Genomic DNA, 25,972 nt, shown 5'->3' with positions numbered 1-25,972 from the left:
TCAATACAGCTACCTGTACATATTGTAAACCTGACTGGGGAAATTGAAACTTGAGGAATGACCATTTTACATCTGTAGGAAATAATCTACTATGTGACTGTATTTTCCTCACAAGTCATTTAAAATTTATTTGCTACTTACATCACTAACTTCTGGTCTTTTTTAACTTGAACTTTTATTTATAAGGTTTTAAATGAAAAGGTTTGAAGAAATCTTTGTGTTTTGTATCAAGAAAAGTTTAGAGGCAAAGCATGCTAGTCAGTACCAATATTAGAAAAAAATGCTTTAACTTTGTTGGACAAGGTAGCCACAGATAGAAGGTCCCTACCATCTCAGCTAAGACCAGAAACAGAAAATACAGGCCTATGACTAACATCTTCAATTTCTTTTTCCTGTTTGCCTGATGAAGAAGCCAGTGTGACTTTGAAAACTTGCATGTGTAATTGTGCATTTTGGTTGTCCCAATGAAGATATCATTGTTTGGATGTTACTGGATTTGCTATGTGGCCAACACGGTTACCCCCAGATACCTCATTTACTGTTTATACATCCATTTTAGAAACTTTGTTTCTACCCAGTAGAACATGTTAATAAAACAAAAGAAAACAAAATAGCATTTCTCATCTGTTAATAGGTTTGCTTCTTGTATAGCAGCTGAAGACTGGTGAAGGCATCATAGATGCCATACTTGTTACCAGAGACCATAATATTTTCCTGCACTGTTGGATGGGAATGAGATCAGGGACAAAATACTCTGAATATGGTGCTGGATATCACCTTTGCCTTTGGCTTTTGGGAACCAATAACAGATACTAAGGAGGGGTCATAGCTAAATTACGGAGCCCATAGTATCAGTCACAGCTTTGGCACTGTGAAAGAAAAATACAACTTGCAAAGAGAGAATGTTCCCTACGAACATCTTAATAGTGAAAGGAAAGAAAGTGTGCCATCAAGCAGTTGCTACTGCCTGTTATAGCACCAGTGGAACTTCAAAACTGCAAGAAAGGGCCTCCTTGCCACACTATGCTTATGGATTGTGAGTCAGAAATTGAAGTACTTGGATGTGGTTAATGAAAATTGGGTCTCCTAGAGAGAAGTCTTTTGTCACCCAAGTCACTGTCAAATGGGGTGCACATCACTGAGGGTTATCCCTTTGGGGAAGCCACTTAAAGGTACATGAGAACAATAGCTAGTCCTCCTATCTGAGAAAGGGGAACAGGACATACTATATTGCTGTTTATTTGATACATTCACCTTGCATGGCTGAATAATTCTGGGGTTGCTATCTGTTGCAGGGACGCAGCCAGGATTTTAGGAAGGGGGGGGGGGGCCAGACTAAGTGCCACCATTATAATGGGGCTTGGGCACGGCGGCGCAGCAGCACACACCATTCTTTTTTCTAATGGAAGGGGGGGTCCGGACCCCAAGAACCCCCCCTTGGCTACGTCTCTGTCTGTTGGTAGAGGGATGTGTTTCCACAAGAGGGAAAGTGATAAAGGGAAACAGGAAAGGGGGAGATATGGACTTGGCTGGCAGCCACATCATAAAGGAGAATGTAACAGGGTTCTATTTGCTGTCGGATTGCTCTCTATTTAAAATATCTTGGTACAGCTTTTTTTTAAACAGACCAATGTTGAAAATGATGCTGCTGAAAGCCAGGTCAGTAAATGGAAGACAACAGCCACAGACCATTTGATTCTGGATGAACATGCTGATCTGGCCTGCATTGCAGAAACCTGGCTGGATGATGCTAACAACGGGAGAGAGGGAGCTCTGTCTGTTTTGTCCACAATAGGTGCATCCACATTGCAGAAATAATCCAGTTTGATAACACTTTAACCTCCATGGTTCAGTGCTATGGAAGTCTAGGAATTGTAGTTTTGTGAGACACCTAACCTTCTCTGTCAGAGAGCTCTGGTACTACAACAAACTACAATTCCCAACATTCCATAGCACTGAGCCATGGCAGTTAATGTGGTGTGAGACTGCATTATTTCTGCAGTGCAGATACAGCCAATGAGACTTTTGATAATTACACTGACCTCACCAAGCAAAGGAGCAAAAATCCTTCACTGGAGAACTTTTGTGTGTGTGTTGGATCAAACAGTATGGTGAGTCACTAGGCAGAGTTGATTTCTCCAACAGCCAATCAGGATTCAGGCTGGCTGTAAAGGTGGGGGCTGCTGAAGAAGTGGCTATAAACAGGGAAGAGCAAGTCAAAATCAGGGTTGAGTGTGTCAGTTTAAGGCACAGTTCAGCGCTTTCTGTTTTGAGAATAGATGGTTAGGATGCAGGCAAGGGAACCTTAACAGAATTCATACGACTTGTAACTACTGAATCACTGTACTCCTGTAACCATATGATCTTGCTTGTAAATAAAGTTATTGTTTACTTTGTTTCAAGAAGCGAATGGCCCTAAATGAATTTATAATAAAAGTCTAATACACAGCATGCTACCAATGATAACACACCAGTCAGAGGAGGATACTGGGAACTCTATCTCCAATCCTTTTAATAAAAAAGTATATTAAGGGTGAAACTGGGGCAAGTGTCAGGACTCAGGAGCAAGGAGACAAAGGATGTTTCTTGGAGCATTGGCAGGAAGAATCCTTGTGGTCACAGTTAGTGACTCAACTATCTGACAATTAATGAATCAAGTTGAATGATAACTGAATGATAGTGAGTGGACCAAGGTTTCTAGTGAGTTTCAAGGTTTTGAGAGGACTTGGAACAACCTGGAACTCCCAAGTCCCAGCCTGTCACTCAAATAGCATACTATTTGGGGTGGGGGTTGTATGCTGTTGTTTTTTAAATTACATCACATATACATATTTCAAAATTAAATCTACAAGCAATCTATTTTATGGATTAACAAATCAGGTTCATGGTCATTTCACCTTTTTCACTGAATGCCTGCAAAAGATATCCTCCCCAGCATAACATACAGTATTTACTAAGGACTGAAACAACACACAGGCATCTGTCTAACATCTCCAACTGTGTTGTTTCATCTTGTTTGGTTTATAACATCTGGCCTGATGAAGAAGCCCATGGAACTTCGAAAGTTTGCAACAAGTATACTGTGCATTTCGGTTGACCAATAAAGGTATCACTGATGGATTTTTGTTTGTATTTGTTAAATGGCCAACACAGCTACTCCTGCATGTAGACCTTAATACGTTTGTGTAATTTTTACACAAAATCAGCCAAAAATTGGAAAAGTGCAAAAGTGGAATTGGTAATTTTGTACTCCTAGGCTGTTTTAAACCCAGATTTTTTTTTCTTTTGAAATTAGGAAGTGATTCACTTGCCCTGTATCATGGCCAATTGTACTCCCCAAAGACTTCAACAATGCTGTCGGTTATTTTGGGACAGGGTAAAAAGTTAGGAAGTGCTACTGAACAAAAGTATGTACTTGTGTCCCTCTAGGGTTCCAGTATACAGTAGACCAATGTCCTTGTCTCAAAGCACAGATAGATCTCTTAAGCATCTTTACAATGGGGGAAAATGTTATTCTGGTGAAAATCATCATTAGCAACACCCAGAATTCCTTTTATAATCTATATATACAGACAGAGAGCATAAAATAGCTGTTAGTACTTACTTCTCTCCAAAGAACTTTTTCCAAAATTCTGCAGCATCTGCTTTTGTGATACGAAAGTTGTCACCTTGGAACTGGCCATTAGGGAAGATTGCCTTGATTTCTGCAAGCATGTGGCTGAAGATGAGTGAAAGTTTTGTGAGGTTTCGCCTATCAATAAAACAAAACAGGAGGGGAAAACTAAATAAAAATGCACCAAGAAAGGCCCTGCTTCTATATCTGCATATGAAGGACAACCAATAACTGAAAATGAAAAATTTGAGAACTGCTTTAATATTTATGAAGATTCCACAGTTACAAAATGCTTAATGTTATTTTTGGTGAATAACATTATCATTTCTTTGACATTTTTGCATTTTTGTATATATGCACAATATATCAAGTATTTAACATATATTATCTTCACACCATGAATAACCAGTATAAAAATTACTAATTACCCAAAAAGAAGAATATGCAATAAGATGAATGCCACTGAGTTATATCCATCTCTGTATTTAAAAATGTCAGGATAAACTATAATCAATACCTTAAATTGAAACAATGTCAAACTATTTTTTATATTTTACATACTTAAATATTTTAGCCTATCTTTGGTCAAAAAGCATTTACAGCTGTAACAATTTAAGACAATTTAATATGAATTCAAGAAAACTAAAACAAAACCTGGAATCCAAAAGACTGGAAATTAAGTGTCAAATGCTTGAGTGACCAGCCAAGTTTGACTGGTATTAAAATAAGTCCAATATTGGTGCAAATGGGATGACATTCCACCTATTAAAGCAACAAAGACTCTAGTCAGATTCTGGCTATACATCATTCAAATGACATGGTATTCACTGTTGGCATTCACTATTAATAAGGGGCCCATAATTTCTTCAACTAACCTCTCACCCGTCAAAAAAATAATCACTCTGCAAAACTGATTAACAACTTGATATACAGTGGTGCCTTGGGTTACGAAATTAATTCGTTCCGCCGCGGCGTTCGTAACCCGATTTTTTTCGTAACCCGAAAAAGCCATAGGCGCTAGCGCTGGAAAGCCGCGTTTCGTGCGAAAAAGCGCTGAAAAGCACCAAATTTTTTTTTCGTAAGCCGGAAAAAAAAAACGTAACCCGGAACAGTTTTTTCCTATGGGATTTTTTCGTATCCCGGAAATTTCGTAAGGCGGTGCTTTCGTATCCCGGGGTACCACTGTATAACAAAAGATCACCTACACGCCTTATTCTTTGGGGAATAAGAAACATTGATGCTGAACTTCTGTATTAAAAATGATAATTTCTGTTTTGTATATACAACACTGATGCATTTTACACACAAGACCCTGAGTTATGCCCTTTGATATTTTTAATCCAAAAAAGCCACATGTCAATTCCACATATCTTCTAATTAGAACCCTAAAATATGCTCCATTTGAAAACAAAAATGAAATGAAGGGTATCAGTTTTTACCTAATAGCATGCCACTTTTTCTGTGGTGAAAATTAATATGTTAACTATTTTCTTAATTGATGCCATTCCAGAATTTATCCAAATAACAGCCAGCTATAATTTTTGCATTATACAAAAGAGAAGTAAAAATGATAAGATAGGACTTACTTTTGATGTATACCTATATTTCAATAGTTACTTTAACTAGCTTAACAAAATAGATCTCTAATATCTCTCCTCAAACCACACTAAATTACAATTTTCAGTATCTTTCCCAAGAGAAATCACCCACCCACTGCAGCTAGCAAAGATGTATGATAAGAGTAAAGCCACACATCAAATTGCACGTTTTAAGGCATTTAAGGAGGGGGGGGGGACCCCACAATTTTCTGCATATATAACTTCCCACTCCGAAGTCTGCACTGAGCACATAACACCCAAATGATAGTGAGAGACTACAAACCATCTGCAAGTGATACAGCACAGAACATGGAATTTTCCCATTAATATTCAACATCAGTCTTGGAACTCTGTCAAAACAATAGTCGGAATAGGAATGTAGCTTCAAAACTACGGACCCATACAGACAGGCCAAAATAAAGCTGCTTCAGTCACTTTGGAGGTATGCTGTTTAAATGACATAAGGACTGCACTAAGGACTGGAGTGTGGCTTTGATGCGGCTTCCGGACTCTTAGGACGCACGTATCATTTAAATAGCATACCTCCAAAGTGATCTGAAGCAGCTGCTTTTTTTTTTTGGCCTGTCTGTAAGGGGCCTATATTGCTTTTTCATATGCCTCATGAACTGTGCGCTACTGATTCTTGTGAGAAGCTGTTGCAATATTTAAAGAGAAACAAGACTAGGTTGGGTGTTGTTGTTGTTATTTTGGTACACATTACCAAGGCTGTTTGTCAAGAGAACATTTTAATGGAAGTCAGTGTTGTGTCAGTGAGCAATGAGAAAAATGGCAGAGCTTAGAGCAATAGGCTAAAAAATCTAGTAGTGCTGACAGCGTGAAATAAGGAAAAATAATTAATTGCCATTAATGCTGGATTGCCAGACTTAAATATGTAGTGTTAATTGATGGTTTAATTTGTTAGATTGCTAGTTTTAAAAGAAATCATTGGATATACAAAGAATGCAATGTTTCATTTTCATCATTGCCTCCTATATACCACACTGTTCAACTATGCTATTTTTGTAGTTTTTGCATCCCTTTCCTGACCTGCAAATGTTTCAATCAAGTTGATGGCTAGAGAGTGCAACACATTTGGACAGTGCCAAGTTGGAGAAGGCTGTCCTAAAACATGATCTTGAACAATCACACTACTACATCACCCTCAACACAGGCAATCTCATCTGATTTTGGAAGCTAATCATGGTCAGAGCCAGTTAATAACATCACTGCCAGTCAAAGTGTCACTGTCAGTCAAAGTTGATGATATTGGGACAGAATGACCAATGGTGTGATTTAGTATAAGGCAACTTCCGATGTTGTCAGCTTGATTAATAACATTTGTTCACAGATCTACTGCTAGCCTTTGAAATATTGTTTGTCTGGATTGGAGAAGATGGAAAAGGAACAATGTGCTCATTCTAGCTAGATACTGATGCACTACATTGGCAGCAATAAGTCTCTACAAAGATCAGTTCATGAATCAAGACAGGAAAATTCTTAATCAGAAATGTTTCAAATCCCTCTGGAAATAGCCAAAATATTTTTGTACTATTGAATAACTGTCTTCTTATTCACTTAAAGTAAGAAACATGGTGCACAATGGAATTTTATTACTCTTTAAGGGTGAGCCAAATGCAATCTCTGAACTGTACTCATTTTCCAAATCCCACCCCCCAAAAGGTGCTCAGGAAAATAAAATCCTGATCTACACCAGACCTTTAGTGACATGGTTTGCCTCCAAAGTCCAGTGGCTAAAAGCACTATACAGTTGGCCTCCATGGTCAATTATCTTGTCGATTACAAAATACAAATGACTAGAAGTCAATCTCCTCAATTACCAGCCCCAAACAAACCTTAGTTTAGCACATCTCATACGTTTGTCCAACCAATTGGAATAGGAACCCTTTAATTTCTCAACCAAATGAAAAAAGGAGCCTTTAATTTACTGTTTCTGCTGTCACAACCCTGCTCTATCATGTTAACTTTATTTTAAAAAAATAAAATTTAAATGCATTAAATTAAGTGCAACAAAATGCATTAAAACTGATATTTCTTGAAAACTTATGGTGGCCAAAAACCAAAACAACCCCTCTTGCAGGTGATAATGGCCCGGTACAGACCGCCCAACAAGGGCGGTCTGCCGGCACCTAGTTTTGCTCCACAGGGAATCCGCAGCCTCCAGATTGTGGGACTTCCCCGTGGAGCAAAAAGAACCCACAAAAAAGCAGGTTCTTCTTGCGGCGCAATTATGATGCTGCAGTATGCCAATAGCGCACTCGTGACGTCATAATGGCACTGTGATGTGTGGACGCTAGGCGTCTTGCACGTAACAATGGTGGCATTGTTATGCCCTCTTCACATGCTAGGGTTGAGGCACGTGTGGGCAGGGCTCCCTTGGCCAACCCTTAGCATGTGACGAGGACACCTAATAGTCCCGTCTGTACCGGGCAATATAAAAACCTTGCTGGATCAGACCAAAGACTTATGTCATCCTGCATCATGTTTCCCAAAGTGGACAACCAGATGCTTTCAAGTAGTTCATAAACTGGATATGCTGGCAACAGCCCTTTCTCACTGTTCTTTTACAGCTACTGGTACTCAAACACATGTTCCCTCTGAAACTGAAGGAAACATATGGCAATATGTCTAGAAATCACTGATAACCCCATCAACCACAAATTTTAAAGCTGTCAAAGTTGTTAGCCATCAGCACATCTGATTTTGAATTTTAAATGTTAAATACATGCTACGTGAAGAAGAACCTATTTGGTTTCGTTCAATTGATGGCTCCCAGATTTTATTATTCTAAGAGGAAGGAATGCTATTCACTATCCACTTTCTCAATACCTTGTATAATTTTATAAATCTCTTTTATATCCTCTAGTATTTCCCTGTTTTCTAAACCTAAAAAGGCCTAGAGATTATAATCTTCTCTTTACGGAGGATTTGCTCCAGACCATATCCCAGTACTGAAAAAAAAAGAAGAGAGAGAGAGACAGTCCAGTTGTCAATAACCTAGGGTTTCTTCATCTCTCTTCCCATATTCTCCTCTTCAACAGTTTCCTCCTCTCTGTTGTGTAGCAATTTGAATGATATTCACAGTTTTTAATATCCTCAAGAAGAAAGGTTGTCTAGACAGTGCTGCAAAACGCTGCCAACCACTGTAAGGTTTTTTTGTTTGTTTGCTTACTTTTGTATTTCAGGACTTTCTAAAACAAGTTTCATGCAGGTTCTCCCCCTTCACAAAACACACTTTATTTGACACAAAACACTTCCTCCATTCTCTTATCTCTCTCAAAAACTCACTCTCTACTTTCTGTCTCCTTTACACACACATAAACATGATATAAGCATGCAAAGGGACCTTACAGCACCTTTGAGATTGAGGGAAAGAAGTTGGTAGCATGAACTTTTGTAGACTGCCTACTTCATCAGGTGCAAGATGTAATGTAAAGATATAATATAAGCTGATTGGCAGGGCAGTTCAGCAAGTCAGCATCAATGAATCACATGCAGGTGCGTCTGAATTTGTGCTGTCTCAATTTACAACATTTTCAATTTTACAATGTTTCTCCATAAATAAATAAATGGAAGTCTCACCACGAAACATGGCTCTCCCAGAGTGTTTGTGCCGGTGAGGTGAGGTTAGTGAGCTGGGAGAGCAAAAAAAGGAGAAGTGAGAAATGAGGGTGAGTTGAGAAAAATTGTTTTGAGTTTTGACATTGGGAGTTTTCAGTGGTAAGAAAGGGTGAATGGACTGGCTTTCCTTTAACAGCATTTCTTTACCTGGGAAAAAGGAGAAGGGGATAAAAGCAAACTAGAGTCTTGGTGTTGCTGGAAAAAAGGGGCTTTCTCTAACGGCTTAGGTGGGGGATGAGCAATTGGAGTCTGTTTTCTTCATTTGGTAAGTCACTCCACACCAAGACTGCAGTTTCTACACCTGTTGCTCTCTGCCTATTTTCTTACTTAAAGAGGAACTGTTGGCTAATGGGAAGCGAACTCAGGCCAGCCAAGCCCCATTGGGACCAGTAGGATTTGCAAATTTTGTCTAGCCTGGAAATATTAAGCACAATTGTTCTGCACTATAGTCCTCTTTGAAACTGTTTGTGAGTTTATAAAAAATAATAACTTTGCAGATACTGGGTCTGTCAGAACACATTCCTTGGGTCTCCAATGATTCTCTATTATCTTGTTGCCATTAACAAAAATAGTGAATGGAGTTGATGCTAAAAATCAAATTGTTTGGATTTGCTGGAGCAGGGGGTGCAAACCATTAATGGTTGGCATCAATTTATATTTATAAGTTCTGGATAATTAGTATCTGTCATGCAACTATGACAATAAAAAAAACCCCACCAAAGTGTGCTGTTCCATTAAAACAAAATGTCACTGCATTTTCCTTCTCAAGCCTTACACCTAATCTACTGGAATATGACCTCTATAAATAGCTACTACAAGTTCTCTGCACTTTGACTAGATCCATAGTTTCCTTAACTCCATCCTGAAGGCCCACCTAGACTATATAAAAGCAAAGAAGGAATTGTTTTTTATTCATTGACTGTAATTTTGGTCTTTCTTAGTATTCCTCAAATTACATTTGAACTTACTTACAAAATATTATTTCTACTAACCAGGAGGAATATAGTTAAGTGTGTTTAAACATACAGAATGCCTTTTTTTCCTTTTTATGTAGCCAGTGGCAGGCTGCACCTTAAGCAGAACTAATAGATGTGATTGGTTTGCCCAAATCTGAGCCTCCACAAGTTGAAGTACCCCTTATGCAAAGATAAAAACTGCTCCCACTTCCCTGGCAAGCACAACAAGCATCTATCTGTTCTCAATACAAGTGTTAAAATGGCTAGAAGACAGTCTTTGCCTCTTCCCCAAAGAAATCCACTTCATATTTTAATTCCTTTCCTGCAGTAATTATACTTCAGTTCTTTCACCCACACTTTCTTTTATCTTAATCAGTCCTTTTTGTTTCTCACAAATTGAAATGCAGAGTGTGAAAGAGTTACCAGTAGCAAGTACCTAGAAAATAGAAAAAGACTGCAGAGGAACCAGCTAAAGCAGCAGACAAAAATTAGCCTACAATATTTGCAAGACATATCTTCTTGTTATTCTTCCTAAAAATTCTACCAAAATTTGAATTAAGAAACAGGAACTTGTAAGGTGGAAAGTATTTGACAAGCAAATATTTTCAGCCTAGAGGTGGGGGCTGCTGCTAAGTTCCAAGGATACTGTTTGGGCAGGGGGAGAGAGAGAGAAAGAGACTAAATAAGGCAAGCAGCTTTGCGTATGGAGAAAAAAGAAACTAAAACACAATACTGAGCAGTGTTGTTGTTGTTGTTGTTGTTGCTGTGTGCTTTCAAGTCATTTCTGACTTTTAGCAACTCCAAGACAAACCTATCATGGGGTTTTCTTGACAGGATTTGTTCAGAGGAGGTTTGCCATTGTCCTCTGAGGCTGAGAGAGTGTGACCTTCCCAAGGCTACCCAGTGGGTTTCTGCATTCAACAGTACAGTGGTACCCCGGGTTACGAAATTAATTCGTTCCGCGGTTAATTTCGTAACCCGAAATACCTTCGTAAGCCGAATTCCCATAGGCGCTAATGGAAAAATAGCTCTCTGCTGCCCTCCGGTGGCGGAAAATAGCGCCGCGGTTTTTTCGTAACCCGAAGAAACCTTCGTAAGCCGAAGCAATAAATCCCTATGGGATTTTTTCGTATCCCGAAAAATTCGTAACCCGGCGCATTCGTATCCCGGGGTACCACTGTACTAGAGAGAAACTAAAAATGGTACAGCCAACTTCCCCACCCACTTGATTATTCTTGCTTAAAATTGAATACTTTCTTGCTCAACACTTCCAGTTCTTTCCATTCACATCTTCTTCACAATGCTGGTTTCTATGGATTTAAGCAGATGTTAACGTTTCACCAGACTGAACAAAGAGAAAATATGAGTAAGGCTACAAAACTATTTTCTAACTAGGTAGCCACTTGTCCTGCATTAACATACTATTAGTCCACAGGGATTATCATCAATTACTACTAATAACTTCTCAAGGAATGACAACAATATACTAAAAGCAATATGGTAAGAAGAAAGAATTTCCAGCAGAAGAATTTCAAAATAGACTTGCAACATCAGATTTAAGATACAACCTATATAAATATCAGTAACCCTGATGTACCAGCACCCAATGCAATTGTATCATAAAGCAACTGTGGTTATGGCAGGGGGGGGGGACCAGACAACTCTCAACAACAGTATGAGTCAAAGTTAGCCACATCTGCAATGTAGGGCCGTGCATTATACACAACTGCAAGGTAGACTGCAACACTACAACTTCAAGAAATATAAGTAGGTACTTAATTCATCATCTTCTTCTTTGCAAAAAGGTACAAAAGTACTGGTTCTCAATTTTTAAATTTATGTAAACAACCATTACTCAAATGGCCTACCTACATAACGTATAATACCTCAGCAACAAGCATGCATGATTGCTCATTTTCATTCATGAGCTTAAAAATCACTACCTGTGATTTCCCCCACCCCCAGAGTTCATGAAAGGAAGGTAGCTTACTGCGCTGACACTACAGTGCTCACATGAGTGGATAGCCATAGATAATCACTTATTTTATAGAATCATAGAGTTGGAAGAGACCGCACGGGCCATCCAGTCCAACCCCCTGCCATGCAGGAAATCCAAATCAAAGCATCCCCATCAGATGGCCATCTAGCCTCTGCTTAAAGACCTCCAAGGAAGGAGACTCCACTACACTCCGAGGAAGGAGCGTGTTCCACTGTCGAACAGCCCTTACTTTCAGGAAGTTCCTGCTAAAGTTGAGGTGGAATCTCTTTTCCTGTAGCTTGCATCCATTGTTCCGGGTCCTGTTCTCTGGAGCAGCAGAAAACAAGCTTGCTCCCTCCTCAATATGATATCCTTTCAAATATTTAAACAGGGCTATCATATCACCTCTTAACCTTCTCTTCTCCAGGCTAAACATCCCCAGCTCCCTAAGTCGTTCCTCATAGTGCAAGGTTTCCAGACCTTTCACCATTTTAGTCACCCTCCTCTGGACATGCTCCAGTTTCTCAATGTCCTTTTTGAATTGTGGTGCCCAGAACTGGACACAATATTCCAGGTGGGGCCTGACCAGAGCAGAATACAGTGGCACTATTACTTCTCTTGATCTAGACACTATAATTTTATTGATGCAGCCTAAAATTGCATTGGCCTTTTTAGCTGCCGCATCTCACTGTTGACTCATGTTCAACTTGTGGTCTACTTGGACTTCTAAATGCTCTTCCTAAAAAGACTTGCAGGTAAGATTACACCCACTTCAATTCAGACATAAATCTACTAGATGGAATCTACTTCTGCTTAAAGAAAAGAAAAATTGGATAAAAGCACTACGAAATGCATACAGCTATATGAACATTGCGAGGTTTTAAAATTGTTTATCTTGAGTGAACATACAGAAGCAGTCCAGTCACTGGCTACAGTGGCACATGTCTTAATTACACCCCGTTTGAACTACTCTAATGTACTTTATGTGCCTTTGGAAACTGCTTGGAAACTTCAGTAGGTCCAAAAATCTGCAGCCAAAATACTGATCAGGCCCAGTTATAGGGGGCATATAATTCCCGTGTTGAAACAACTTCTTTTGTTCATTTCCAGGCACAATTCAAAGTGCCGCTCAAGACTATAAAGCCCAGTATGGCTTATCTCTAGATTATCTGGAAAATAGTATCTCCACATATGAATCTGAGTGAGTCCCAAGATCTACAAGGGAAGGCTTTTTTCTGCCACCATCGCAGGCTGAGGAAATAAAAAGAGCCTTTTTGGTGGCTGCTCCCACACTCTGGAACTCCCTTCCATGAAAGGCTAGGCTGGCCCCTTCTCACCTCTCTTTCCAACAGCAGGCAAAAACCTTTTTGTTTAAGCAAAACAAGATTTAATTGCTCTAAGGGGAGCTTCTTATTGAGATGTGTACTTTATTTTTTAACTTTTGCATGCTTTTCATGTAAATAGATAAATACAGTCAGCCCTTCATATTCACTGTCTTGAGATTCATGGTTTCGATTATTCGTGAGGTCAAAGCCACTAATGTGGGCATTCCTCCTCTCTTTCCTGGCCCAATCTCTCCTTGAGCAGCCCAGGGAGAGATCAGGGAGGTGAAGGCAGGAGGTGCCTTGCCTCCCCAAGACCTTTCTCCTCCCCCATCCTATCCCTGGGTATCCCAAGGAGAGGATCAGGAGGAGAAGAGTCTCCGAGGGACCAAGGCACCTTTTGTCTTCTCCTCCCCATTCTCTCCTTGGGGTGCCCAGGGAAACGATAGGAGGAGAAGGGTTTCAGAGGGACCAAAGCACCTCTTGCCTTCTCTTCCCCATCCTCTTCTTGGGATGCCCAGGGAAAGGATGGGGGGGGGGAGGAGAAGACCACTGAGAAGGCTCTCTCTTGTGTCCTCACCAAACGAGCCTGGGACCGAAAGAAAGCCTTCTCCTGAGGATCATAATCAGTACAGCTACAACAGCCGCACCCTGGATACCTTCATTTGCTATTTTATTATAAAGGACACCATTTTACTATGTTATTGTATATAATGGAACTAGAGCATCCATGGATTTGGGTATCTACAAGGGGTCCTGGTAACTGTAACAAAAAGGCTGGCATCCTTCTGATTAGTCCCAACTAGATTTGGTTCATTCATTCAACTGCTGAGTGGTATATAAATAGATAATCCCAATGATTTAGTAGGCACAACAACAGGATTTAGGCTGATATCACTAGAAAGTCTTTTTTTAATCCTGCCTTTCTCCCAAAAAGGGACCCATGGCGGCTCACAGTATAAAGTAGATACAAAATATTACATGCTGCTGCTGCAGTCTGTTGCTTTAATATACTGCTGGTCTCAAGTACAGTTGCATAATATTTATGCTGAGAGGTTTTATCATATCTGTTATTTGGCACCTTGACTTCAGAAATTAATAAAGTAAATTAAATAGGACCATAATCAGTAAAACAACCACACACTGGATATTTTCATTGCTACAGGATGATAATGTCAATATTAAACAGCAGATTGATCTAAAAGCAACACCACGGAACAGAACAACTTGTTTGATGCTACTTATTCACTAATTTTCTGATAAATCTATTCTTTTTATGAAAGCAAGGAGAAGTAATTTTATACCACAGCTGAGTGTTCAATTATCTTACTTATGATCTATGAATGCAATAAACCAATGCTAGGGCAAAATTGCTCCTCACAAAGTGCTTTCTACAATTGTTCTATTTAATGTACACAAAACATAAAAAATCCAATTTATTCCTGCATAACCAATTTTCTTTTCTTATTTGGCCAATATACTTTTGAGTGAAAATGATGCATATTTATCTCAACAGGTGAGAACAAAAAGAAATGGAATTCAAGAAAAAGGAAAGGATAAAAGAACGAAAGAAAGGGAAAGACCTTACCAACACATGCATTTACATTCACACAGTTATCACAGGACAGATAATGAAAAATTTGAAAAGGTACTTGTTCATAACTAGAAGAATGGCCTTGACCTTAGTTGTTAAAAAGTATGCATTTCTAAAACAACTAGAACACATCAATAATTCATAAAGATCAGTGTTCAAAAGCTGTACACAATAACATTAGCATAAGCAAGTGGTTCCTACACAGGGACCTCACAATCAAAACTGTAATGAGGGAGATAGCAAACAGGCAGAATTTAGAAAAGCAATAACAACAGGGATGAATGCACATACATACAGTTACACTCACACATCTCTAACTGAAATTAAGTGTAAAAGGTTACTCTGTAAATTTTATATAAAGAGGAAGGGCTTAAAGGAGGAGAAATGGCACCATGTGTGTGCACTGGAATGAAGTTCCAGACATAAGAGGCAGCAAGGGAGAAAGGGAGAATACGTGTAATAACATCACAGGAGAAAATAACACATTTGACATTTTAAAGGCAGACTGTACTCCCAGTTATCAATAAGCAAATATTTGGAACTAGATTTCTAACTCCCACTGTATCACACACATGCTAAACTATTTCCATTTGCTAGACTTAAGATCTACAATATATCCTCAACATTATTTTGATTTAGAAGATGTCAGGCATCCATAAATGTAATCATTTTTATTTTTCACTAATAAATATACAGTGAGCCCTTGTTATCTGCTGGGGTTTGGTTCGAGGGCCCCCTGTGGTTACCAAAATCCATGGATGCTCAAAGACCATTAAATATAATGGCACAGTAAAATGGTGTCCATTATATAAAATGGAAAAGTCAAGCTTTGCTTATTGGAATTTGTATATTTTTAAAATATTTTCAAACCGTGGATGCTTGAATCCATGGATAAAAAAATCCGTGGATATGGAGGGCTCACTGTACATGTTTTCTTAAGCATGTAGCAGATATACTAGAACAAAACTAAGCAAAATAGTTATCACCTCAGTTACCATTGCTTAACGATAAATTAAATGGAAACAGACATGCAACTGACTTTAATATTACTGGTATATTTGGCAGAACATTTGAGATCCAGGTAAAATTTTTAAAGTTTTGTCAATTAAGATACATCAATAGTTAAACCTTCTAGTTTGCTTACCAATTTAGTAATTTGCTATTTTAGACCATAGCATATTTTGTAAAGCAGTTATATTAGTGATTAAACCAAGAACTGACATTGATTTTACACAAAGGCCTTTAATTGAACTGACAAACTGTCTCAATGATTTGGAAAGGAAGAGAAAGGGGATGGCCATTTCCTAAACTTCATTCTGCACTGGTAAAATTTAAAAAAACTGATTACTTTATATAGTCATGCATTAAGTCTAGAAAGTTTAGGCAAAAAAATTGACACCCCCCCTCCCTCCCCCCAAAAAAACTTGGGTTGACTTATCCACAGGCCAATGTAAATATTGTACAAAAAATGAATTATTCCCTTCTCTGAGTAGAATGGTGAAAGGTGAAACTTTAGTCCATCCTAAAAACCTATAAGAAACACTGCCACATCTCTCTGCCATGGCTCCACTGACCTGTCTGAATGTCTAGATGGGAAACTGGCACTTGTGGCTCTTTGGTGCTTCCCCTCAAAGGAGCACCAAGAAAGCAGAGGGGGTCAGTGCTTCTTTTACATTCTCCCAGAACAGTCTAAGCTCTCATTTACTCAGAGAAGGGACAGTTCATTTTTCAGTAAGTGTTAATATGCTTGCATGTTCTATCTGTTTTTAAGTTTTACATGATTTTTAATCCATTTTATAGTGTTTTAAACTGGTCTTAAACTTTTATAAACATTTTTTATACGATATAGACCATGCCAGGGAGAAAGATGGCATATAAATAAACTAAATGAATGAATGAAGATAATACTGTACCTTAACTTTTGCCTTTACTTCCTTTTAGACATGTGCATATTGTTAGCCCTGCATGCACTTGGTCACCTCCCCCATATATCACACAATAACAGTTTATCTTAGTCCCTCTTCATCTATCAAGCCTTTAAGGCAGGGGTAGGCAACTTTTTTGAGCCGGGGGCTGGGTTGCTGTCCCTCAGACAACTGGGGGGCCGAAGCCAAAAAATAAATAATTAAATAATTTTTTTTTAAAAAAAATTAAATATATAAATAAACCAGGACAAACGTAGGACAAAATTTTCAAATGGAAGACACTTTAAAAAAAAATGGAGGACACACGAAAAAAAATGCTGATTTTTTAAAAAATGTTAATATAAATGCATGTTTCTGAGGCTTCTGTAGACAATTGCCTCCCAAAGGCCCCGGTAGCAATTGGCGGCAGGACCGGGCCAGGGGCCGGTCCCAAGGCCTTGCCGGGCCGCATCCGGCCCGCGGGCCGCAGGTTGCCTACCCCTGCTTTAAGGTTACAGCACAAGCATTTATGCTTGCTGGATTTTGAAAGTTCTTTGGCATCATAGAACCATAGAGTTTAAGAGACCACAAGGGCAATCCAGTCCAACCCTCTGCCATGCAGGAAAGCACAATCATAGCATCCCTGACAGATGGCCATCCAGCCTCTGCTTAAAGACCTCCAAGGAAGGAGACTCCACTACACTCCGAGGGAGTGTGTTCCACTGTCGAACAGTCCTTACTGTCAGGAAGTTCCTCCTATTGTTGAGCTGGAATTTCTTTTCCTGTAGTTTGCATCCATTGTTCTGGGTCCTGTTCTCTGGCACAGCAGAAACTGAGCTGGCTCCCTCTTCAATATGACATCCCTTCAAATACTTAAACAGGGCTATCATGTCACCTCTTAACCTTCTCTTCTCCAGACTGAACATCCCCAGCTCCCTGAGTCATTCCTCATAGGGCATGGTTTCCAGGCCCTTCACCATTTTAGTTGCCCTCCTTTGGACATGCTCTAGTTTCTCAATGTCCTTTTTGAACTGTGGTGCCCAGAACTGGACACAATATTCCAGGTGGGGTCTGACCAATTATTTCCTCGTTTGTTTTAAAAGTATTTGACAGTTCTGATATGTACTACAAAAGTTCCTATTTCTTTTCATTCCCCACCAAAAAGTGTACGTTTTTCTCAAAGGAATTCCCCATAAGACTGTATGATATTTTTACATTGTGAGTTATTTATAAATCAAAATAAAAACAAAAAGACAGGTGTATCATAAAGTTGGCAAACAACACTAAAATCAACATCCTGTTTGGTAAATAGAGCTTGCAGATTTATTCTTCTTCCTTCAACAACCAAGAGGTGGCTTGAAACCAGAGCCCCTGAAACACATGTGTTTGCTTCTCCAGGTACACAGGAATGTGCCTGTTTTTCCACTCAGATGGCAGAGCTTAGAAACATTTATTTTTGAACCCTAAGTCCCCAAAATGGCATTGCTGGGTGGGGGGGGGGGGGTTCTAGGAGGAGTATTCTGGAAAAGTAGTAATGTTTTCAAGCTCTTATCTGAAGCCCCTATGGTCTCAAGTTGATGCATCAGCTTGTCTGCCATGGAAAGGAAAGTCACCATAGTCTGCAGCTGCATGTGTGGCCCCTTGAATTTGAGATACAATGCAGAAACCACAAAGCATCAAAACTGGCATTCTAAGGAGAGGTTGGGATTCTTTAATTTTACTGTGAATTGCTTTTTGTTATAACAAAAAGATAATGAAGGATGAGCTGCATTCATATTTTTTCTGTCTTCCTCAGAAACTTAGAAAAGATAAATGCTGACATGCCAACGTTATCAGATGAGACATAATAGATAAGTAAACACCATGCATTCCCAAGCCAAATTTCTTTTACAGGTGGGTAAGACTGAGTTCCAGTATTAACACCTTCATAAAATATATATGATACAAACCAGTCTTTTTCAGAGATAGAACCTCTGTTCAATCTGTGGTTGTTTTAATCTGCTATTTTTCCTCAGCGGCAACCATCAGATACTTATGATTCTTCCCTCTCAAGTCAGAAACAGAGAATATCCCTGGGTTCTCCTTTCTAATCTGGGCAGTGGAGAGACTGTTTTTCGTAATGTAGGCCAGTTCTTTTGTTAAATTTGGAAACACAATTGATATCTATCCTTTTGAGGCAGCTCCTTTTGCAAAATAAAGGTAATTTATTGTGTTTCAGAGAAAAGTAATATAAACAGAAACCTAAGTGAGTGGATGCTCTTCTTCACTGATTAGTTTATGAGTTTCTTGGAATGTCTTGTTTTAGATCATCTCACAAAATCAAGAGGGCCTACATTCTCTGGGCACTGGAAAAGTCTGCCTATCTTCTGTGCAGCCATAAAGTGACATCATAGGCATAAATAACTATAGTTCTACCCAGTAATTAGCTCAATGGCATTTGAAGTGGGGGAAAATATTATGATAAGTAAACAGGTAGAATTCAGATACTAATCCTGTGGGACAGATATGAATTTATATAAGAAATTAAGCATGGATATATTTCCAAGTAAAGGCTGCCTGCTTTACAGGTTCACAAAATGGATCAAGCTGGCCAGACATTAGAAGCCAAACTTCATGTGGCTGGATCATTTAAGTCCAGCTCTAAACAAAACTTTTTCCTGTCCACATTGTAAGAAGTCATCCTTCCAACAGAAGAAGCCTGGGGAAAAACAGTTGCATGCCCCTAAGCTTTACCCTCAATTTATCCTGGGTCATATCAAATATCCATATTTTTGGCCCACAAACCTGTCCTCAACTTATTCACAAAGTCAACTTATACATGAGTATATATGGTAACAAGTTCCTGGTTCCTGTGATATCAGCCATTTTGCCTTTAGATTTTAATTTAGCCCTACATCTAGTTACTAGTTGCAATGAAAGTAAACCCACTGAGTCAACTGCTTAGTGGCAAGTCAGCATTTAGGCAAAATCTAATGACTCAATTAATGTACTCCAGTTCAAACTGGCAATCATATTTAGGCCTTGGAGATGAAACAAAATGGATGTTACTAATGTGGAATAGTTTTCCCCAGAGGTACCTAAAATCCCAAAATATTTTTAATTTCAGATAAGAACAAGCAAGCGAGTCTCTCTTCCCTTGGAGGCTGGCTAGGGAACTAGGAAATGGTGTAATTGCTGCTCAACTTGTAAAAAAGAAGGTTGGGCAATATATGGACTGAAGACCTCTCACTACTCCCACAAAAAATTATACCAAAGCAGGTATTCTGCTGAAATTGAGGGAGAAGAAAGTCCAGCACATTCATGAATTTAGTGTCTAAAGTTCCCTTGTTTTCCAACATCCAGAAAATTCACCCAAAATGAAGGCTAACGTAACTATTTCTCCCATGTAATAAAGAGAAGAAAACAGTAAATGTTATGCAGTGGATCCTTCCCATCCATAGGAGTTAGGTTCTGGGATCCTCCATAGAAGGAAAAAAAACACAAACTGTTTAGGCTCATATTATTCAATTGATAGCAATGTGAGCACATACGCCTCATTACAGCCATGTGCCACAAGTGAATAACATGGGGTATGACAATATGCAGGTGGCTGAATCTGTGGATTTCTAGCCAGTTGGTGTGGTAGGCCCACTGTATCCACTCCCAACTCCTCTGTTAGCAACCTCACTGAGAGAATCTCCCTCTCACCATTATGATTTGTTTTATCAGTAACCACAGTCAACTTTTGTATTTGAAGGTTACTCAAATGCCATCAATATTTTTTCAAAGTTACTTTCTAATAATCTTGCAAACTATGGCCCAGGGGGGGGGGGGCAGACAATTTTAGGAAGCACTTCTGAAAATTACAAGCATGCAATATATCACCTTGAATGTGAATATAGAGGGGAACCTAATGAAATTAGCCTTGCAGAGCTAATGTGGAGGCCCTATCTCACCTTCTGTTACATTCCCTCTATATTCAAAGCAAACATGAAAACAAATTATTTAGGCCTAAATGCTACTCCCAACAAGAACAGTTACAAATTAATCAAATTTTCACAAAGGCTGATTTATTAATTTCCACTGATTTAGTGAGGCTACTCTAGAAAGATGAAAGCAGTTTCCTTTAAGGATATTTTTCATGTATTTTAGTTCTTCTCAACTGAAGCTTCATGATATTATTTCTCAAACTTGTTTTTTTCTAAAACTTTTTAAAAGTGAAATGAGAGGGAACAAAGAGCTAAATTTATCATGCTTCAGGGCAAGTATCATGGAACAACACTGTAACCACCAAAAACAGTTGAGAGTAAGGTTTCCCCAAAGGTGAAACATGAGTCAAGGAAGAATTATTTTTCTGATGTAGACATGTCCAGTGGTTTTGGGTGTTCTTCGTTTTAAGAAATGTGAAGCTAGGTGTTTCAGCTCAACTTTCATAGAATACAGATGAAGGAATTTTCTCCACTCCAGTGCTTTAAACAGCTGCATTAGTACTGCTGGCAGCCTGCTTTCTTAAAACACTTTAACATAAATTGAATAGGTATATCCACAGTACTTCTTGCTGGGGAAAGGTCACACTTATAACTTTTGAATACTTTAACCTAGGCTGTTACTGTGCCGTAGTGCACAGTATTATGTAGCCAAAATTCATGTAGCTGTCATGAATAAGAAGTCATATTGCAGATAACAGAGATTGACTCTTCCTTGCCTTTCAACCACAAGGAGACCATGAACGCCCAGAAGTCCGAGTAATCAATATGTATAGTAAGCTGAGAGCCAGTGTAGTGATTTGAGTGTTGGACTGTAACTTTTAAGGCAATGGTTCAAATTCCCACTCAGCCATGGAAACTCATTGGGTGACCATGGGCATGCCATACTCTCTCAGCCTCAGAGGAAGGCAAAGGCAAACCTACTTGAAGACATCTTGCCAAAACAAACAAATAAACAAAACTCACAATAACATTCACCTTAGGGTCACCATAAGTCAGAAATGACTTGAAAGCACCCAACCACAATACAATAAGCAAGCTTTCAGAGCAGAAATCACTTAGGGTTTCAGGGAATGAACAGTGGAGTTCTCTAACTATGTGAATGAAATAGACAATTTTAAAAAGAAAGAAAAAAAACAGCATGGGGATTTGAAGGATCTTGATGAAGCGAAGTAAAACTGGAACGTGAATGGAAGAAGTGTTGAAAAGAGACCCCAGTTACTAGCAGCTACATTAAAAATGATTTTGAAGGCATCTAATGAAAAATTGGCAAATTCTCCTGAAAGTCTTTTTTACTAAATATATTCAACCTCTCTCAAAAGTTCTCTGTGGATGTCAAAGAAGAGCCTGAAGGTAATCACAAACTATTCATTTCTTCTCTTCGGCACTTCTGCTCCCAGAATTACTCAGAAAGTGTAAGAATAAGAAGTAACTTATATTTTCTCAATATAAGTTACATACACTTGAAACAAATGCATATGCCTCATGCCTATCAGGCGCTGTGTGAACTGTATTGATACTGGACATGGCATAGTATGCTTCCTTAGAACATTACAGAAAAAAGTAAAAGGTTGCTAGTTATTTCCTCCTTTGTGCATAATACCTGAAGCTGCTCTTAAAATATCTCTCAATTGATCATAATAGGATAATACAAGATGCATTATAAAAAATTATGAAGGCTCAGCTGGAAAAATTCAAGCATCTCAAACTCAAACTCAAATGTATGTCTGAGACATCAATCTTTTGCAACTTAGTTTTAAATTCATTTTCAATAGGTCACATTATTTCTTCTGCAACACCTTTACATGATCTGTAAGTGGCAAAAATTAATGATGTATGAGAAAAGAAACATGATGACTATTTATACTTTTTTTATCAATGACTTCTTGGAATTTGAAGAAACTATTTCACAGAACTGAGTTTGCGTTCTGAAGATGTTGTGCTAGTGAGAACTCAAATCCAAGTGCCTTTAAGCCCTGAGGAGGGACAAAATATCACCTGTCCCTTCTGCTGGTCTGTTTGAAAAAAAATGTGAATGGACTATCACTGGTGGATCTTCCATTTTCTATTACAAGAATGTAATTGTTTTTAATTCTCTTGTTTTAGATAGGATATCTGAGGAGCAAGTGCTCCTTTTCATACATGTCTCATTCAGAGGACTGAAACATCTCCATCACTAAAATTTCTTTGCCATTGTTATGGAACTTTTTAAAGAATAAATAATAATCCAAACAATTTTTCAAAAACTTAATTCTTATAAGATATCTTATTTGATGTAAGGCAGTGCTAAATGTTATGCTATGATCTGATGTCTTCCTCGGAAGGCGAAGACATTTCCATTCGGGTGTATATATTACCGGCTGTCTCTTTAAGACATCAAATGCTAACTGACCAACTTGAGCTACCAGCCCTCTGTCTGAGCTTACCAGCCTATACTAACTTTTCACCTAACCACAGGAAAACAGACAGGTAATGTATTGTCAATAGCTGCATTTTGCTTACCCAGATTATTAACCATACAACTAAATAACCTAAACTTAGATCATGAGACAAAAGCTATGGAAGTCTTTAGCATGATAATTCAATGATAGTATAGTTGGAGTTTTTGGCAACTGTACAGTACTCTCAAATGCATAGATTTTAGACATTCATATATAGCAATTATCCCAGTTTATAAACAATATTATAGAACCTTTGAGACTAACTGAAAAGGTGCTACAAAATCTCTCTACATACTAATCCTACAGACTAATATGGATATACACTATCTTTGCATTGTTACAGAAGTTATAGATAAGGCACTTATGTTATTTCCACTACACTAATCTTACATCATGAACTCCAGTGTATCAAAGCCAAATCATCCTCAACCCTGTGGCTTAGCATGAATACTGTACATGAATGAATGGTTATTCCTAAAAATGCATGAATGGTTATGCCCAAAAGTTCCAAGCTTTTATCTGGGTAAAAGCTACATGACACCTTGAATCTCAACAAGTGAAGCATTTGTCCATAGCTGTATTGTATGTTCAACCTGGGCTATGATATTATATGGCATAGTGCAGTGATGGCAAACCTATGGCACGCGTGCCAGGGGTGGCACTCAGAGCCCTCTCTGTGGGCACATGTGCCATCGCCCCAGCAGAGAGTTTGCCAGAGTTTGTTACTAGAAAGCCAGAGGGACACGGCACTTTGCAATAAGTAAGTGGGTTTTGTGTTGCAGTTTGGGCACTCAGCCTCTAAAAGGTTCACCATCACTGGCATAGTGAATGTGAAAGGTAGCCCAAATAAAATATCCTCTCAACAGTATGTTTCATGGCCAGAACATGGCCACATAGCCTGAAAAACCCACAAAAATCAAGTATGTTTCATGTATCACTTGTCCATAGAACACATAAACACACACTTTAAGACTCATGGATGTGAATTTAAACAACAGTGTAGAAAAAGTGACCATTTAGAATAAGTCAACAGTAAAAGCCAACACTTCATATTCACTTTTCACAAGCAGAATCATACCATCCAAGAAAACTGCTTAGATTTTTTTCAAATAAAAATCTAAGCAGTGGATTAACTAAGAAAACAGTCTGCTTTGCTAAAAAGAAAGAAAAGAAACACACATATACACTGAAACAGAACACCCTACAAAGAATACGAACTGTAGGTCAGCATCTGGGAAAACTTTGGATTCAATTGAAAGCCACATCAGTACAACTCTGTAATGAGCTTTCTCTCCATCTTCTTCCCACTACATCCTCATTCTTACAAAAAGATACTGGAGGAACAGCGTGTAATGATTTGTTCCAGAGACCTGGCTGAAAGGTTGGGGGAAAGTGGGAACTCTCCAAAAGTAGAACTGCCTGTTGTTCATTCTGCAAAACATTTACAACGTTTTTGCAATATTCATGTGCTAATCACTTAGCACTCCTGACAGTAATTACTCATTCCTTGAAAGCTGGAGGACATTAATACCAGTACTTGTGCTTTTATTTAGTAAAACATTTGTAAGTTAATACTGCAACATGCAAATTTAAAGTACAAGAAAATAAGCAAATATATAGCATGCTAGTATGCATCTCCAATGACCCTGAACAAGATATGTTCTCAGAATCCAGAGAGCAGTGTGTCCTTAGCATAAGGAATTTCTATTTCAATTTTATTGACTGGCTTTCTCCCTACACAATACTGAAAGCAAAATAAAACTTTGTTAATATTTACAAGTCCTCATGAATGTATTCTAAGTCCTTTAAGGGTAATCTAATTTGATACAAATCTTTGAACACACAAAGGAGTGTCTGCTGTTGAAAGCAAAAACAATGCTAAAATTCATAAGACTGGTAAGATGAAGTCTCAAGTGATAAACAATCAGAAAACTCTAATACATCATTGATCCCTTTAGCACTGTGGTGGTGAACCTATGGCACACATGGCACGCAGAGGGCATGGAAGAGGAGGAACAGGCTATGAATGTTTAAGGTGATACCACCCCCCCCCCCCCCCCCCCGGCCTTCAGCTGTCTCTGGTGAGGCAGTTAAAGGCCCAGGAGAGTAGAGGAAAGAGGGCAGATGTCATGCCCCGGAAGTTCTGTTCCCTCCGCCAGTAATGCCCAGTGCCGGAAGGCCTTTTAGTTTGGACGCTCAGCCCCTAAAAGGTTCACCAGCACTGATTAACATGTCCTTTTTCCTTCTGAAATGTACAGTGTACAATATCACTGCTGCTTTTACATATTGCTAAACCAATACTGTCTGTCAATGATTTGCAGTGTAGCTATTTCTAGCAGTATCACTTCTTCAGCTTAAGATTTCCAAAGTTTGTACATGCTTGATGTACATATCTTCATACTGTAAGAGTATACTGCGGGCTAGCTTTTGTTGAAATTACAATTCAAAAACATACCTATAAATGATTGCATAAATATTTTTGATTATGTTACAAAATGTTATTTTAAAAGGTGTCAAATGCAAATATTTTGCTTCTACAGCTCTGAAATATTTCGGTGTTAGACAAGGTTTGAAATGTAGTCAGTGCTATCTACAGATTCAAAAAAGGGGGAGAGTGAAACAAACAGAACCCAAAAGAGGAATAGAAATGATCACACAGCATCAGCTTGAATAAACAAACAGCACTTCAGATAACCACATGATTAGGCTTATCAAGTTGATTAAGCTTCCCAAAATCCAGTGACTTCATGTCTCACTTAGGGGCAAAGCAAACGGGTAACTAGGAGCGGCCTCTGGCTGTTCCACCTGCAATCAGGCACCAATTGCCCCAGGATCATGGTGACCCATTCCTAAAGCGGTCTGGCAGGAGTGGTTTTTTACTGGTCCTTGTGCTGGCAGTTTCAGCCTGCTTAGGCGGCCTCGAAGCAGCTTCCAGCCTCTTTGAGGGTGTGTGTCATCTGCA

The 25,972-nt window shown here is 38.8% G+C and overlaps 1 protein-coding gene across 4 annotated transcripts in view; it reads right to left on the bottom strand.

Annotated features, from left to right (window-relative positions):
• The window catches only part of LOC121917254 (E3 ubiquitin-protein ligase CBL-B-like), a 93,380-nt gene that overhangs the window by 42,100 nt on the left and 25,308 nt on the right, over nucleotides 1–25,972 (bottom strand). For 3 of the 4 annotated variants that reach the window (XM_042443035.1, XM_042443036.1, XM_042443037.1), the window contains one exon: nucleotides 3,605–3,751. In XM_042443035.1, the coding sequence (XP_042298969.1) occupies nucleotides 3,605–3,751 (147 nt within the window). Of the gene's footprint in view, nucleotides 1–3,604; nucleotides 3,752–4,267; nucleotides 4,290–25,972 lie in introns of those variants that run through there. The other variant, XM_042443038.1, reaches the window with a different exon arrangement.

This window comes from Sceloporus undulatus, unplaced genomic scaffold (genome assembly GCF_019175285.1).
Source record: "Sceloporus undulatus isolate JIND9_A2432 ecotype Alabama unplaced genomic scaffold, SceUnd_v1.1 scaffold_13, whole genome shotgun sequence".
Lineage (NCBI taxonomy): Eukaryota > Metazoa > Chordata > Lepidosauria > Squamata > Phrynosomatidae > Sceloporus > Sceloporus undulatus.
The sequence above is the reverse complement of the archived record's forward strand: the minus strand, read 5'-3'. Positions and strand labels throughout refer to the sequence as shown.